The sequence below is a fragment of the Neurospora hispaniola genome (genome assembly GCF_033458365.1).
Source record: "Neurospora hispaniola strain FGSC 10403 chromosome Unknown B0T23scaffold_2, whole genome shotgun sequence".
NCBI classification, from domain to species: Eukaryota; Fungi; Ascomycota; class Sordariomycetes; order Sordariales; family Sordariaceae; genus Neurospora; species Neurospora hispaniola.
In genome coordinates this window covers 212,227-228,782 of record NW_026944407.1, presented here as the reverse complement: position 1 = coordinate 228,782, position 16,556 = coordinate 212,227, and the positions used below count along the sequence as shown (strand labels likewise).

The 16,556-nt window shown below is 51.0% G+C and overlaps 4 protein-coding genes across 4 annotated transcripts; 1 reads left to right on the top strand and 3 right to left on the bottom strand.

The window, feature by feature from the left end:
- Nucleotides 1–135: 135 nt before the first annotated feature.
- On the bottom strand, nucleotides 136–1,881 carry B0T23DRAFT_61177 (proteasome component PRE2 precursor). The gene is made up of 3 exons (XM_062841538.1): nucleotides 1,764–1,881; nucleotides 1,338–1,702; nucleotides 136–1,135 (listed from the first exon to the last, which is right to left on the bottom strand). Exons 2-3 carry the CDS (start codon nucleotides 1,470–1,472, stop codon nucleotides 395–397), a joined length of 876 nt encoding a protein of 291 aa, XP_062694920.1. The 5' UTR covers nucleotides 1,473–1,702; nucleotides 1,764–1,881; the 3' UTR covers nucleotides 136–394.
- Nucleotides 1,882–3,003: 1,122 nt separating this feature from the next.
- Nucleotides 3,004–5,009, bottom strand: B0T23DRAFT_61182 (uncharacterized protein). The gene is made up of 2 exons (XM_062841539.1): nucleotides 4,131–5,009; nucleotides 3,004–4,074 (listed from the first exon to the last, which is right to left on the bottom strand). Exons 1-2 carry the CDS (start codon nucleotides 4,832–4,834, stop codon nucleotides 3,042–3,044), a joined length of 1,737 nt encoding a protein of 578 aa, XP_062694919.1. The 5' UTR covers nucleotides 4,835–5,009; the 3' UTR covers nucleotides 3,004–3,041.
- A 7,700-nt stretch (nucleotides 5,010–12,709) lies between these two features.
- Nucleotides 12,710–13,215, top strand: B0T23DRAFT_392994 (uncharacterized protein; the record flags this gene model as incomplete). The annotated part of the gene is made up of 3 exons (XM_062838044.1): nucleotides 12,710–12,813; nucleotides 12,931–13,127; nucleotides 13,190–13,215. 3 exons carry the CDS (start codon nucleotides 12,710–12,712, stop codon nucleotides 13,213–13,215), a joined length of 327 nt encoding a protein of 108 aa, XP_062694918.1.
- A 963-nt stretch (nucleotides 13,216–14,178) lies between these two features.
- On the bottom strand, nucleotides 14,179–16,369 carry B0T23DRAFT_372341 (Met-10+ like-protein-domain-containing protein). Its single transcript, XM_062836724.1, has 5 exons — nucleotides 15,978–16,369; nucleotides 15,804–15,905; nucleotides 15,664–15,741; nucleotides 15,184–15,602; nucleotides 14,179–15,109 (listed from the first exon to the last, which is right to left on the bottom strand). Exons 1-5 carry the CDS (start codon nucleotides 16,285–16,287, stop codon nucleotides 14,591–14,593), a joined length of 1,428 nt encoding a protein of 475 aa, XP_062694917.1. The 5' UTR covers nucleotides 16,288–16,369; the 3' UTR covers nucleotides 14,179–14,590.
- Between the last annotated feature and the right edge of the window lie 187 nt (nucleotides 16,370–16,556).

Genomic DNA, 16,556 nt, shown 5'->3' with positions numbered 1-16,556 from the left:
ATAACAGTTCATCTGTATGAGAGCAGCAGTCAGAAGCGTAAAATGTATTATTATTATTATTGATATGGATACAGCTCGGTGGAAAGGGGCCATCAAGCGTGCTTTCTAGACTTGGGACGTCAGGGCTTTGATTGCTTTTGATCACCCTTCTTGCACAATATTTTCACATACGTATAAAGTAGGCATACGGCCTTGTCGAGCTGATTCATTCCAATGTCGCATTGGCTGTAAGAATCTAGAATGCTATGGGGACCCATTCGTTGCTCATATCGTTTCTTCATCATGTGTAGTATGCTGCTGGCCAAGTGCCCCTGCCTCCCTGACATCCGTCCATTCAGTCCCAGGGCAGTCAAGCCATGATCACTACTTTCTGTCCCTCATTCCTCTTCCTCTCTTAAACGCGGGTCGAATCATCCTCATTGAAGTCGCTGGTGACGTTGCTAAACTCGCCCTTCTCCAGCTTGGTCCTCCAGAAAATGGGGTTTGTGTCGTTGAAGCCGTGCTTCTCCCATCCCGACTCCTTGACGTGGTACAAGTTGATGAAGCCACCAGAGTAAGCATCACGATGTGTAGCGGCCAAAATGCTCCTGCTGCCCAGTTCGAGCGCCTCCTCCACCGTCAGGTCGTATCTATACTCGGCATCCAGGACGCCATAGGCAAAAGTCTGACCAGACCCAACGCAGAACAGGTTACCTGCCAGCCGGGTGCCGTCCGAATCGATGTAGTAAAGCGCAGGTCCTTCCTCCTTGGTGACGCCGGCGCACATGGTGCCCATGGACAGGCCCATGCCCTTGTACTGGTACACCAGGTTGGCCAGGATCTTGGAGGCCGCCGCGACGCTGATGCGGCGCTTGTGCCGCAACTCGTGAAGTCGGCACTGCATGCCCAGCCACGCCAGCCAGTACTGGCAGTCGGCTGCGCCGCCCGCCATGGTGCCCAGCAAGTCGCTGTTGATCTCGATCACCTTCTTGACTGTTTGCGAGGCGATCCAGTTGCCGGCGGTCGCGCGAGAGTCCGTCGCCACCACGATGCCGCCCTGGAACCGGAAGGCGAGTGTGGTCGTGCCGTGGGCGATCTTGATGGGGCACGAAGGGTTGGCGCGGTCGTCGGTTGCGGCGCGGAGCCAGGAGGAGGGCTGTTGTGGGTAATGAAGTTAGCTTATTGTCAAGACATCATCACCATCGTTACTGTTGTCGTCGTCGTTGTGGCTCGTCATTGACGGAGTCTAGCTAGCTAGCTAGCTAGGATGGGGCAAGCAGGGAGAGAGATGAGGCCGGAGGGGTACTGGGAGAGATGTACTGAGGAGGGGGAGATCAGGCAGACAAGGAGAGACGAACATGAGCTACTGGAGGCATGGCAAACTTGAGAGACAGAGGAGGCTGGGTTTCGCAAAGATCTTGCTGTTCCTCTTCCGAGAAGAGCTCATTCTGCTGGTAAGCCGGACGGCTGTACCTTGCGACAAGCGCATCCATGATGGTCGACTAAGTTGTTTGAAAGGACGAGGATTCGATGTTCGGTATGCGGTTCGGCGATTCCCAAAGACGGTTCGGGAAGCTATAGATTGTTGCGAGGGGGAGAGACGTTCGGCGGGAGGACGATGGAAGTTGGACAACTGGTTGAGATGATGGTGACGATGTTGAGGTTCGAAATGGGCTGTCAGTGGAGGCGTTCGTTCACTGTTGTTAGCCTGGCAAGGTAGCAGCTATGGCGGCGTCAGCGGCAGTGGGTAGCAAGTGAAAGGCGGGCAGTTTGGAGCTCCCTACACGCAGGTGCCCACCAACCAGGCAGCTCCCACGCACGCGTTCACCAGCTTCCAGGTTGGGCGGCGCCGCCAGCTGGCAGCATATGAGGGAGGTATCTTTGTACTTTCTTCGCGGCATTGAATGTCGTTTTGGATGGTATGGTACGTACCTCTAATATCAGCCTTTCATAATGAACTACCAGCAAGCCAGATTACACACCTATGGATGGGACTGCAGTTCGGAATATGCTAGGTTCTGGCTGAGAATCTTTGTTAACCACTATGCACAGGATGTACAGTGGTGTTTTCAATTACTATGAGCCACATGAATAACCCTCACTTTCAACCAAGTACCGGTCATAAGAATGCCTCCACCATTTTTTGCGCCGCCGTAATATGGATAGGAGTATGAATGTTAACATGAGCTGATTTGTAAGATAGATCCAGACACACACTTTTTTTTTCCTTTTGGTTTCTCCGTCCAACGCCATGGAAATGCATCTGGCGCTCGAACGCCACCCTCAAGTCCTGAGAGCTGAATTCCTGACCATATCGACTTCACTTTTCCGCCTGAGGGCAAGGAGTATTATCCAAGGGCTCAAAGAGCAAATGCCGTTGTTCTCCCCTCTGCAGATTTTTGTCTTCCCCCAACACCAGAGCAAAGCCAAGTAAGAATTCCAAAAGCCTGCGGTATAAGCCTCCTCAACCCGTTACCGGAAACCCGAAACCGAGCCGAACCAAGCCTATACGTCAGACATGAAGCAAGACACAACTCGGAAAATGGTATTGATTGTTTGACGATCGATGTGACGAAGACCTAGTGCATCCCTCCCTGCGCCAGGCTCTCCCCCTGCCAACTCTGAACCGGGTGGTTTTTGAAAAACAAAGTGGTAGGAAGGAGGAAAAGAAAAAAAAAAAAAGGAAAAAAAAAAAACCAAGTACCATTAATGTAACCCTATAACACCATGGCAATGCATGCTTTCGCGTTGTCGTGATCAATGCAACCGGAAGGCCCCTCGGAGACCTTCCGGGGTATATCTGCGGTTGTTGCCGCTTCGAGATAATAATGTTGGCAGGTCGTCGTCGTGGTCGTTGTTGCGGATCCACTTTTGCGCGCCATGCTCTGGCATCAGATGCGATGTTTGGATAGTAGCCCATCGAGCGGAATTATTTTGTGTGATTGTTCTTCAAGTTGAAAAAACTTCAGCCGAGTCGAAATCGTAGTGTGTTCAAGTTATTCGCCGTGGCCTCCTTCTGAAAAATGGATTGGTTAATAAGAGTTGTCTAGCCAAGTGGTAGATTATCTCTTCCACCCAACGTTCCAGATAACGTGGACTATGTCCCGGGCCGTATTTACCGTATCAATGACCCGGCCTAAAAGGCCTTCACTGTTGGAGTCTTCGCCTTGTTCGTATGGCATGAACATGCCCGACTCAGTTCTCCTCATGCCAGCTGGTTCTTTCAAAAGACTGGCAGACGAGGTTGAACGACGGAGCCCGCCGAGCGAGCCTTCCGTAGATTTCGCAGAGGACCAATTTGACGTCGGTTCGTCGTCTTCATCGTCCTCGTCATCGCTGTCAACGAAGAATCTGCCGGACTTCTTGGCCGGACGTAACGTCTCCTGAGACGAAGAAGGGGACAGTACTGTTCCCCTAAACACACCAGTGCTGTGCTTCATGGCCGATTCCGCTGGTTCGGGGGTGTCCTCCCGATACTTGAGCGTGGTGGAGGGCAGCATGGCAATTGTCCTGCTCTCTCCACCGCTGTGGCTGTGACTTTTTGTCCTTTTTAATACAGGTCTCAGCTTCTTCCCCTTCGTCCGCTTCATCATGATTGCGTCGTCATCCGAATCGCTGTTGTAGTTGATCTCGGGCTCGACGTCGTCTTCATCGTCGTCCCCTTTGATTTCCACAGCAATGCACTGTGCTACCTGCTCATTGAAGTGAATATGCTTCCGTTCACCACTCGGAGACACGAGACCGGAAGACACGGCTGTCGGAAACAAACTATTGTCATTACTGAGACCGCGAGACGAGAATGGGAAGGTAACAAAATCAGTGTTGGCTCGGTCTAGACCAGGTCGTCGACTAGTCTTCTTCAGGCATCCTTTCTGTTGTGCTTGTACAGCTGCCGCCGCCTGTTTGACGAGCGAGGACGCGGACAGAGATCTCTGAAGCATGAGCTCCGACATACTCCTCTTCTTGAGAATGGGCTTTTTCGCGAACGAGTTGGTCTTGGACATCCTTGCGCTGTCGTTACTCGAGGTATTGGAGTGTATCGAAGGACCAGTCTGCAAGGGCCCGTATAGCCATGTTACATCGCAATCTTTCAACCTGTGAAATCATCAGTTACCCAGAACGTGACGGCGCAAACCAGCAAGAGAACATACCAGTTCAGCGTCTCCGGAGAAACTGTGCCGAGGTTATTCTTAGACTTCATCCATGTCCTCCAAGAGGCATTCTCTAGCCGAGCCGAGTTGGCATAATCTCCCCTTCTGGCAACAATATGCTTCCAAGATGACCAGATGTCCTCCTCGCGCCAATTGTGCGAGAGGTAGTCCACATGTCTAGAAGGCTGTATCTTGATCGCTATATCGTCCTCAGCCCTATCGTAAACAAGCTCCGGAGACTCGGGTCGGGAGGTGGGAGTGGACGTATCATTTCCAGACGGCGAGGAAGTGTATGACTGATCCGTTCGCGGACTGGGTGGGGGTCCCGAATGCTCCACATGGTTGAAATAACCCACAGCCTCCTCATAACGCGACAGGCGGCCCCCAAAGCCTCGCCTCGAAATCGCGGCTTCTAGAACATCTTCGTCGTCGCTGTCCGAAGTAAGAGAAGGGTTCGTGACAGGCGTAGAGGAATCCGACAGCTCGGACGACTCAAGGTGAATGCCCCGAGGGGAAGAAGGCGCCGAAGACAGGGTCGAGTGGTCGAAGGCCTTTGACGAGTGGTGATAGATGTCGCTGAGCCTGGAGGTTGACGCCGACGTATGGAAACCCGAGCGTTTTGTGTTGAACTTGGGCTGCGACTGAGATCGACGCAAGGGCGACCCGAAAAACGTATCGTCGTCAGACGTGATGACGACGGCCATGGCTGAAAATTCTGAAAAGCCTAGTGACCTGCAAGCCACCTTCTCAATCCTTCTCCAACGTGCGACCAGAAAAGTCCGTCATAAGGACCCCGTGGACAGGAGGTGAGGCGAAGCGATGTCGGATTTCGGCGCAAAAATTGGGTTGTCGTCGCTTTGGTCTTTGGTCTCGTAGCGAGTCTCGCGAACAAAGAGGGCCAGTAGTGGGTGCAAGAATAGCGCCGTCAATCAAGATGGGACATGGGCATGTCGCGAAAAGACAGGGCAAGGCTGGCACAGGCGACAGGCTGCTAAGGTAATGATGGGCTAGCGTAGTCCCAAGGGCAAGAAAAAGAAAGACAAACAAGAGAAGCTCAAGCAATGAGCGCACCGGGTTCGGAAAAGCCAGAGAGGGAGGAGTTTGCGTAAGGGAGGTAGTGGACGGAGAGAGAAGTTCCTTTGAAAGGGTGTGCAGGTGTATGGTGACCGGTCCCCCGGAGTGTAAAGGGAAGTTGGGTGTAGTTAAGTGAAAAGGCACTAGAAGGAAAGCGGGTGTGGGTACCAAGAAATGCCCGTGGTCGTCCGTGGTGGGCAGGCCCTGGTCCGGCCGCCCCTGTCCACAGTGTACGGCAGAACCTGAGAACGTGGGATAGTTGTCGTGGGTCGGTGGGCAGACAGTGGGAGGGGCTCGTCGCTGCTTGGTCGACGGGGGGGCGTGTGTTGCTCGGCGGCTGTTGGGGCCCAGGTACCATTCACTCACTCATTGGAGGTATCTTCCAGCGAGCGGGCAAGTACCTACACTTCACCTCACGGGTCTGGCAACCAAGGTCGCGCTGAGGTTGCCAGAGCATGGGGTTCCGCCGCCTACGTCGAGGGTGGCATGTCTGCTTTATACCACAGACTGCTTGTCATCAGGTCGTTGCAAGCATACCTACGCGACCGGTCGCACAACTCGGCCATACGATGGTGCCCAAGTGGATGGGAGCATGGCAGAGCTACAGGCTGTCGCTGGGCACTCAACACCTGTTTTTGACGACGAGATGTTATACAGACCGGGCCCTAGGTGCTCGACCTACCGTACCTTGTTCTTACAGATGCCCACCTCTGCAATGTAGGATGTGGTCCATACAGCGAGTGAGCGCAGAGCCAGGCAGCTACATCCTACATGGCATTTTTTGACATCCAATGAATGTGGAAGGCGTCCAGAGTCTGGCCGATCACTCCTCTCGACAACCGCAGACTTATGTGTGGGTCAGAGGTCACGATGGGCTAACCGCAGTGTACTATGTAAGGTGATTGTCCAAAGTATGATCATACAGTTCGCAAACGGTCACAGTGTACCTACAAGCTCATTTCCAGCCTTGTCTACTTTTACTTTTCGAGACGTATGGAAGAGCATAAAATGACTGGCGGTTGTTGAGTGCTGGTCACCGTAGTAAATCAACCTCACCTTACGGTACTAACAATCTGGGGAAAAGAAATGGAATTGCATACCTAGGTACAATTCCCAGCAAGCAATGGGGTACAGCGGCCAAAAAGCCTGCCAGAGTCGCTCGGGGATTCGCGATTGGGGGACGACGTCCAAATGAGGAGCAGGGATTTCAGGGTAACCTAAGAAGCGAGCTACGCAGGCAAAGAAAAAAAAAAAAAAAAAAAAAAAAAAAAAAAAAAAAAAAAAAAAAAAAAAAAAAAAAAAAAAAAAAACCGTCCCCCAATGCTGCTCTATTCCGTGTGCTGCCGAACGTCGAGAGAAGCAAGACAACGGCACCAGAGGCGGTCTGGAAGTGCCCGTGCATCCAAAGGAACAAACCCAAGCAAGCGTGAACTCGAGAAGGGGGAAGGCGAGTCCAAAATCTGATGAAGCAATTTCCGGCACCAGGTGATGAGTGAGTTTCTTGAGTCGGGACTGAGAATCCGTTGAAGCGTGGAAGCCCTGCCGCAATGTCAGACGGCCTGATGAGAAGGGCATTTTGAAGTTTTCTGGGAGATAACGCGGACACGGCGGACATTGACGAGGGCCGTCTTTCGTGACTTTGGTGACTTGGGTGAGCTTCGGGGCCACCTAGAATGACGGAGGCTCGCGGTTGGCCCGCTTCACCACGTTGAAGCTGAAGTGTTCTGGATGGTCCGGATGGAATGGAATGAAGTGGACAGGGGACAATCAAGGCACGCCTGGCCCGTGTGACCTTCTCGACTGCTCTGCCTGGTCAAACGGCTGTTTCTCTTTTAGTCACAAAGACGGGAGTTTGTTGTCCGGCGCCAGGCGTTCAATCCCAGCATTGGTTTCATGCTTTCATTCATTAACTCGGTCCTCGGTCCCTTAAATTGCATTGCGCCTGTGCGGGTTCCATGCTTTTCTTTGCTCAATTCAGTCGTCCGCGGGTTCTTGGGTTCAACCAAGGGCAATTTGTGATGCCACCCTCCGTCAACTTGTCAAGGCCCTTGGATCACCTCTTTGCTCACCGGTCCCAAAGTTCCGGCCTACACCGAAGGAGAACCTCCAGGTAGGTTGAACATATTGACTTTCAAAGACGACAGCCTCGATCTCGAGTTATTCCGGAGCGCCGTACCTTGCGACCCCCGCACCAGCACAGACGGGACGAAAATCGGGCGGATAAGTCGAGCAAAGAGCACCCTCGTGCCTGTAAACTTGTGAAATGGTTCAAAGTCCCCGGCCGTTACGTCGCACGGCAACCCCCGCGCTTCGGACCGTCATGGGGGTGCACAGTGGTACTCGAGAACGGTCGTTTTGGTCATCAGGGCCATCCAGAAGAAAATTTCAATCTCAACCTTGGATGGCACTCAGTCGACCGACAGTGTCTCATTGGTCGCCCCTCGTCGCTACCTACTCTCGAGTCACCCTCTCACCCCAGATGAAGTTTGATTCTTCAAGCACAGGGCAGATTCTCCACCTGTGATGTACCGGTACCTGGGAGTCTAGAAGGGAGGAGCTAGTCTACTGGACACTGGACAGGTACACTAGGTATGTACTTGCCATCCATGATCTTCCAGAGGCCCACGGCGAGGGAGCCAGGGAACAACAGCCCGGCCTCGCTTGGACAAGTTCGGCCTTTCCACTTCGACACTTCTTCGTCCGTCTGCACATCCCTCCCTTCCAGAAAACCGAGAACGACCGAGACCCCCAAGACGACATGCAAGCAACTCGGCAATTTAGCATTTTCATACACTGCCTGTGGTCTGTCCCTTAAGGTTGGCACGTGATATGAAGACACCTGCCGACGGAACGGCATGTTCATATTCAAACATGCTCAACCAAAATCTACCTGCGTTGCTCCGACTTCTCCCGCTGTCCAGACAGGATTTCCCTCGGCCAGATGGTAGCGCTTGGATATGGATCATGGCCATCATGGCTCCGCCCGGCGAACTCATCAAACATCCAGTGCCGTTGCCGAACAGAAGAAGAGCAAAAAACTGCACGTTTGACTGATAATTATGTCCATGTTGCCACGCTACCCTATCACACAAGTAAACAAGTGTGACACAAAAAAAGGGCTTATTGTTCTCGAACCAGGCTTCTTCTAGAGCATCATCAACAGCCGGCCCCGACATCTGAAAGGGGCTGACATGCATCAAGCCCTTTTCTCGCCATTCAAGATGCACATTTGGAAGTACATGCCCAATCTACCCCGCTTTTGACAATTGAAACCCGCCCCAAGTATACGATAGGAGATCTGGAGATGCTCGTGACCTGTTAATTACCTGGTTGTACCGGCAGTCAGCAAGCAACAAGCAGCGCTCGCAACTCACGACAAGTGGTTTGCAGTGGTTTGGCACCCTCACCCCGGCAGAATCGGACAGCCCGTGAGCCCATGCCCGTCAAACCAGCGTATGGGCTTGGGTTGCGAAAGAGAAAACCATGGTGTTGAGCCTGGGGGATTCGTCGTCACGGGAGCAAATTTCTTAACCTGTTAAGGCGGTTACCCCGGACTTTGATCCCCAGAAACTCCACTGCCCCCTCCATTTCATTCTTCCATGCAGTGCCTGTAGTGTACCACGGGGCGTTAAATTGCGGAATGTGTGGAGCGATCCACGAGCTGGGTCCGAGAAACCAGTTGAAACCGATCGGCTATATACACAGCCTTCCAGGATACATAGATTTGCATAGATTTTGCTCTATGCTGTAATCGTCACCACTATCCATCAACATGTTCTTCGGGTGAGCGGGTTTGGTGATCCCTCGGTTTTTACGCAGTACTTACGCTCGCTATCGGTTAAAGGGCGGAGGTAAAGACAAGATGAGGTGATGACGACGTCGGCAGCACTTTCTTGGCTTTCATCAACCCAAGCTGGCCGACAGTAGTTGTCGGCATTAAAGCAAAGTTGGGAAACAAACACAAAACCTCCCCCCGCCCTCCCCAACGGGTACCTTAACATAACAGCAATTAGCATACGCGCTCAGATTGGCAGCCCAGGAGATGTAAAGGAAGTATCAAGTTGAAAGTTCAAGGCTCGCTCATAAAGCTTCTCGAAAGCCTGCAGGCGCCAACCACCCTGTGTCTTGAACACGCAAGCCTAATAGGAGTTGATCACCCAGATATTATAAACTTACTTTCTATGGGACCAGCACCGGATCTCCAGGCTAGAACAAATGCCCGGAAACGAGAAATGAGGATTGTTCTGGTATGAAGGGACCAGAATTGTTACCGTGAAGGGTATCCATCTCTTCAGGTCAGGAACGGCACGGCTTCACAAGAGATACAGGAGCACATATCGACTAGCTACGGAAGCGCAATTGCTACTGCCCGACAAAGAAGGTAGACATCTACCGTCCACTCACGTTACACAAGAAAGTAACATGGATCCTATTCGCAGTACACGCATAGGTTAATGAAGTAGATGCCGGTAGGTGAACCCCACCTCTTCCAACTGGACAGCCCCAAGTGGAATTGAGATAAGTACTTAGTCCTATATCAAGGGCCACTGAAAAACGGAATGAAGGGCAAAGAATAGCGATCCAAAACTGCTGACTACTATTCATATACCTCTAGGGATTGCTCTACCGATCAACGACCAAACAAAGCGGCAGGGCAGCACAATGTCGTCAGAGGGTAAATCGAAATATCGAATGCCAAGACTAAACCCCATTGGCCGGATATAGCAAAGTATGTACCTACCTCTGCATATATTTAGAATCTCACGAGTCCAGTGATAAACCTAATCATTGCTAGACATATGGAGTAAGTAAAACGGCCATGGGCAAGGTGGTTCGTCGCTCGGACGAACTGAGCCGAACCGATGGTCGAACGAACATGGAATGACAGCATGGGGACCCGGCAAGTCGGGACTTCTGACATCACCCTATTTACCGTGCTTGGTTGAGGGCCTGAGGACGGAAGACTTCAGTATGAGGTGACGGGTAAAGGTTTGGAGCCTTCATTTGCCTTAGTTCTACGCCTGCAATGATAATATATTCCAGGATCTTCTCAATGTCAACACCGACGGGTCCTCCCATCTTTCTTTTCTTCTCTGTACCTAGGTTTGACACACAGGTAAGGGAATACATACATACGACTCGAGAGGTGTTCATCCGCTCATCTTTGATTGAATTAAATGATAACTGCGGCTCTTGCCAATACCCACCGCCAATAAGTTTTTATCCTCATGTTCTACCAACTACGAGTCTAATGCACGGAGATCCTGATAACGTGCAGTGCAATAATCTAATCCCATCTCTGCCGTTTGTATAAGAGCTCCTCATTATTGGCAGAAGAAACCGTGTGGTCATCTAACCAATGAAATGCTTCATCTTTTGAAGCTTAATTCCTAGGCATTGAGACGCTGTCCGATAGACTCGACTCAAGGTCATTATTTGAGTGTTGACTTGCTGTGCTCGGTCACAGCTAGAGCGATTGGATGCCGGTGATTGGCCAATCATCCCCCACCCACCTTTAGAGATACTTGGGTCCGATAAGACTTCATAAACGCGCCATCTACTCAGAAAGCCGCTCATTGTTCCCCATCCCGGAAGAGGATTTGGTGATCATCAGCGGGACGGGAACGGTACACACACTGACACGGAAGCGAGGGGACATGGACAGATGAGATCGGAAAGGGTACCGCGAAGGAGTATTAGACCCCTTGTTCCCCTATCGGTGCCTTTGTTGTCCTTCTGGAACATCGTCAAGCAACAGGAAACCCGGTTGTCTCAAATTCAGTTTTTCCTTGCCCTATCTTGCTTTGTCTTTACCGTTCCTTTCCCCGCCCCATGTAGTCAACAATGTCTAAACAAGCAGTTTTTCAAGACATTCATGACGAGTTCAATAGCTCCCGCCCGTCCCCTATCACCGCACTTGGGCCGTCACCAGGCCACCGAGTTGGTATTCCTTTGCATACAACGTTCCCTAGTTCCTTGCCATCACATACATGGTCCTTCTACTAGTATTGTTGCATGTAATGTGATATGTGATACTTCTTCTCCGTACCCTCCACAAAATACTGTGCACACCATACACTGTTCAGAAGATTTTTTGTAAATGTGCAGTGGACTATCAGATAACTGAGTTCAACGAGCACAAAGACATGCGGGTATGCGAACTCGGCCCGCGGATGTGATTATCCTTGGGTATTGATACTACCACACCCTGCCATCAACCACGATGTGCCTGCCTCATTGACCATTGACTGCATTTCCGGGGAGTCTCATTGCATCAGTTCCTACCCTCATATACTGCCCTAGTTGGGGTGAAAATTATTTGAGTCGAATTTGACAGCCTAAGGAGAGGGAGATTCTCTCCGGCCCTATCATACAATTTGTGTAGTCAGTAGTTCCTCCTCCTCCTCATTCCTTGACTTTCAATTTCACTCGCGCACATATCCTCGTCTAGCCTTCTCTTCGGGTCTCTATTGGTCGGTAAGTTTTGGGGGACCGCCTATTCTCCAGGGATTTCCGCAAGGATCTTTGCAGCATCAAGGGCATTGCGAATAACCTGTTAATCATTGAGGTGACTTCGCGATGAGGACTGACGAGAGACAGACGAACGTTGGCTTTTGAGAACACCCTTTGACCACACATTATTGTGCCATAAAGAATGTCATCTCCTTCTCCTTGATCTTCAACTGAAAACATTGACTAGCCCGCTAGTCACAGACATGTGGACGTTGAAGAACTATAGCTTCGTATAACCCATGTATAGAGAACTATTCGTGACACCAGGCACCACACACCTTGTTGGTTCCAGGACTACCAACAGTAGCAGGTATGCAATTCATCAGGACATAAGCAGTCAGTTACGCGGCAAGACACTGATTGACCCTTACCGGTAATGTACATCGACAGATTCATCAATTCCCATTACACCAACACAGCATGGATTTTCCGACGTCTTACGGAACACAACAACACCATTACATACCTACCTAGAAGATGATACGACTGCACTAAAAAGACACCTGCGCACACGCCGAGGTGCACTGACGGAAACGCCATGCGTTGACCGAGACATGCAAGCAATCTAAATCTCTACAACCACACCACCACCCGCTCATCTATATAGAGGTGTCCGTCCATCTATCTATCGACTACTATGGTACCAAGGAAGCTCGAACTTTTTCGCTGATAACACCCAACGATGGTTCCCCTTCTCGTTCAATCGATATGTCCACTATCCGATCGAGACTTGCTCCAGCTTCAGATGTGGTGATGGCATGTTTCTTCCAGCCCACCCTCGGGCCGATGCGTGCAATACAAAAATAGTGGCAGGTAGATGCCAGCCGAGAGATACCTACTTCGACGGCACATGAGCTGACCCGCCGGTTCGGACGTGTGTTTAATCCAATTGATGCACACAGGCTTTCAATCAAAGGGAGGGCCAAGCACTTGAGGCTCGCGGTGGAACCCAGTGTCTTGCGGACCTTGCATATCGCTAGACTTGCAAAAACATGACGACTACATACCTAGGGAAGGAACATGACAAACGAATTGGATCACGTATTCCACGTATCGGCATCGAAGCACTGGGTGTCGAGAATTGTTATGAGCGTTCGTGAGTCTATTTGTACTGCAGAAGCATCCAGGGTATCATTCTCTAGCGCGGAAGTAGCCATCCAAAGTGCAATGACCGAAGAGGACCGTTGAGTGCTATCGCAAGCGACACTTCCAGTTCACACCACCTGTTGGCCAATGCTTGCCGGTTTCCGTCGTCTGCACTTGCCAACTCTCTTCAATGGGAAGAGGTTGAGATCGGCAAAGACGGGAAACTTAACCAGAATTCAACACAGTTCAAAATCTTGAAGGCTTCCTGGAGAGAAACGGAAAGTGCTAAGGACAAGGCAGCTCCTCCGGCTGTGCAAGATCAGTGTAATTCAGAACCTCTGGCTTCCATTTGAGAAGCTGTGGAAGCTACCTCTACTTAGTTGCAGGTAAAGTACAGGGCTTCAACTTTTAGGCCAGTGTCGCTTTTAAGTGGTTCCTTCCCTGGCATGTCCTTCTGGACATCACCACCATCCTACACCCACTCAACAACAAAAAAAAAAAAAAAAAAAAAAAAAAAAAAAAAAAAAAAACACTCTCCCATCCCCTTCTTTGCCCCGAGCAATCCTGAAGCAGGAAGGTTCAATGGCTAACAGTGCTGCATCGCTACCTCTATGGATAAGAAAGTTCAAGTACCGGAATGGATAAAATGGGAAGGGGGAAAGCCAGACCGCCAAGCGACGCCGTTCGACTTCGTGGCATGGCCAAATAGGCTCGCTAGGTACCTGAGTCGGAAATAAAGCCAACACTAAACTAAAACCTAGACGTAGATCCCCGACGGTCATGCAGAAGCAGATAAAAGAAGACGAGAAGCAGGGTTTCAATATGGAGATTGAATGTTTCACCGTTACCGGAGCGGTTGACCGACTGATAACATACCTACCTCTACACAGCAAGACCTACAGGTTAGGGGGAAGTACAGTAGCTAACGGTTATCGACCGATGACGACTTCGACAGGGGAAATAAAACGAAACGAATCATGAGATGGCAATTGAGACCGTGTTCAGCCATGACAAAAACATGCTAGTCTTGAAGCAGGGATTCTAACAACGGTACCTGTCTATCGTCCATCAGGCTTTCCTCCCTTCCTTCATCACATGCCCGCGTTGTCCAATGTTGTAGTAGGAGGAAAGCTGAGGTGGATATGAATGACACTAGCGCCCGCTCTCTTCTCTCAATACACACCCCCGAGAGTGTGCCCATCGATCACATCATCATCACCTTCACACTCCAACACTTTTCTAGCGAAACTAGGTTGAAGTGGACAGACTACCAAAAGAATCGAGTCAAGACGACTGGAGTCGGCTGTACAGCGGGATGACCCGCGAGATTCGGTTCACTAGCCACGTGTCTTCGAGTCGATTTCCTTAGCTCATTCGGCGGAAGTAGTAGTGTCAAAGGTTTGTCATTGCCTTCGTTGTCGCTCTCATTCAGTCACGGTGATACTCGAATGACACAAACTTGTTGAGGGTGACGATAAATCCCCTTGCTTCCAAGTCACTCATACATGTCTCTTGAACTTGTTCCTTTTCCCAGCTAGCTCACAGCGCAACCTAGGCAAGATAGTTTCTAACTAGCTAAACATAGAAGTCCCCCAAGATCGCCGACGAACAAGACCTCTTTCCCAAGCGTCTCCGTGATATCCGGGGTATCCATCCATGCATGCTCTTCCAGCTTGCAATGGACCAAAGTCAACAGTGAAAAGCCATAGACCACCGATCACGTAGGCATAGCGTCCAGTAGCCGGCCGTTCAGCCATCCAGTTGGCAAAAGCCGCAAAATCGCTACCTTAAACTCTCTCCGCAAATGCAACCTCCCTCGGAATCCTAAAGCTAGCGCAGAACATCCTCTTAGCCGGCGCCACGTCCCTAACATCATGAACCGCCACCTCGCCCTCGACATCCGGATTACCCGGTTTAACAGGGAAGCCCAAATACTTGGTGATCCTCTCACAAATATCGTTGAGGGGTGTCTCATCATCAGCCTTGAAGGAGAAGCAGTGGACATGCACGAGGGGCAGTTTGCGACCGCTCTCGGCAGAGAAAAGGTCCTCGTGGCCGGCGTACACACCGCGGTAGCACCCCAAGAACTCGATGGCGGTGGCGGGCAGGTTCATGACGAAGTGCGAGATGATGGGCGGGATGTCGATGCGCTTGGGCTCGGGCTTGGGAGCCTTCTTGGCGCGCGAGGGCGGCTTGGGGGCGATGAGGACGTGCTCGCCGTTCTTGTGGGCTTCAAGGATTGAGTCGGCGGCGTGGTGGATGAAGGTCCGGCCATCTTCGCAGAAGGGACGGACGTATTGCGAAACCTGGGTGCTAGATTAGATCCAAAAGAAAACAAGAGACAATAGAGCAGGATCTGTGATAATAGAAAAGATCATACCTTGTTCCTGTTGATGGCCACCTGCATGTACTTGTTGCTCTCGGGATTCATGTCGTTAGCCCAGACAAAGACGCCCTTCTTGCCAGCCGGAACCGCAAAGGGGCCTATGCCAGCCATGACATCACACACCACCTCGCCGGGCTCGAACATGTTGATGAGCCTACGATGCTCCGCTTCCAGCTTGCTGTTCCAGTACACCTTTGAGTAGTCAAACTCGAAAGAGCAGGCGTTCTCGGTGACCTGAACCTGCATGTCGTCGGGACCAGCCAAAACCTCATACTGGAAGGTCCTGAACTCGGATTCGGCTCCGACATTGTCAACCTTGTTGATGACGGTTCGGATGTTGGTGGTCTTGTCCAGGATGACCTCGGCAATCACCTTCTTGTAGGGGATGTAACGTTCGCGTAGGTTCATGTGGGCTGGACTCTGGTTAGAACAACAAGCTGAGAGAAGGGCAGGCCAGTGTCCATTCTCACTCACCGACATGGCCAGCGGTGTTGAAGCCAGAGGGGATATCGTCATGAAGTTCCTCTGGAAGAATAGAGGTGATGATATCATCTGCAGGCAATCGTCAATTAAGTGAAACTGGTATGAGGAGGGTCTTGATACAGGTTTCATACGATATGTCCAGTAGTCATAGTTGAGCTGGAGCTCATAAGGAATAACAGACAACTCCTTCTTCTGGACACCTTCCTTGAGAGCAGCCCCCCAAGTCTCTGGTTCTGAAAGAAGAAGAAAAGCAGACAAAGTGATTAGTCTTCGATTATGTTTCTGATAGCCATGATTTTTCTAACCTGGTGCCTTGACGTTGGGGCTAAGAAGCAGGCATTTCTTTCCTTGGTCGGCGAGGGCCTTGTCTGGGTGATTCACAATAGGGGACAGTCTGTCCTGGCGCAAGAGCTCCTTGTTGTGCTCAAGCTCTTTTCTGTACTTGGATATAAGACGGTTATCGTTAACGGCGGCGGCAGCCAGGTTGACAGTCTTTGTGAACAGAGCCCGGTTGAGGGCGCCAGCGCCTGAGCGAACTACGGGTGGGCTGAAAATGGCCATATCTTGAGTCTTCCCTTCCCCACTCCCCTGGTTTTCCTTTGCTGATTGAGACATGGTTAGTGAAACTGGTTTAGACAACTCATTACACTACCGTGTCCAGTGGATTGGTGGAGTGTCCTGTCTTTTTGGAAGCTCAACTCACCTTTCGTAAAATACAAATTGGGCGAATGAAGTGAAACTTTGTTACGGGGCAACCGCAAGGCTAAACTGCAATAAACAGAGAGCCCCACACCAAGGTGTGGCTGAATTATCTTATCTCTGCTCTTTAGGACAAGGCTGCATCGTAGCGGAACGTCATGAGTGGCTGATACAGGCATATGTCC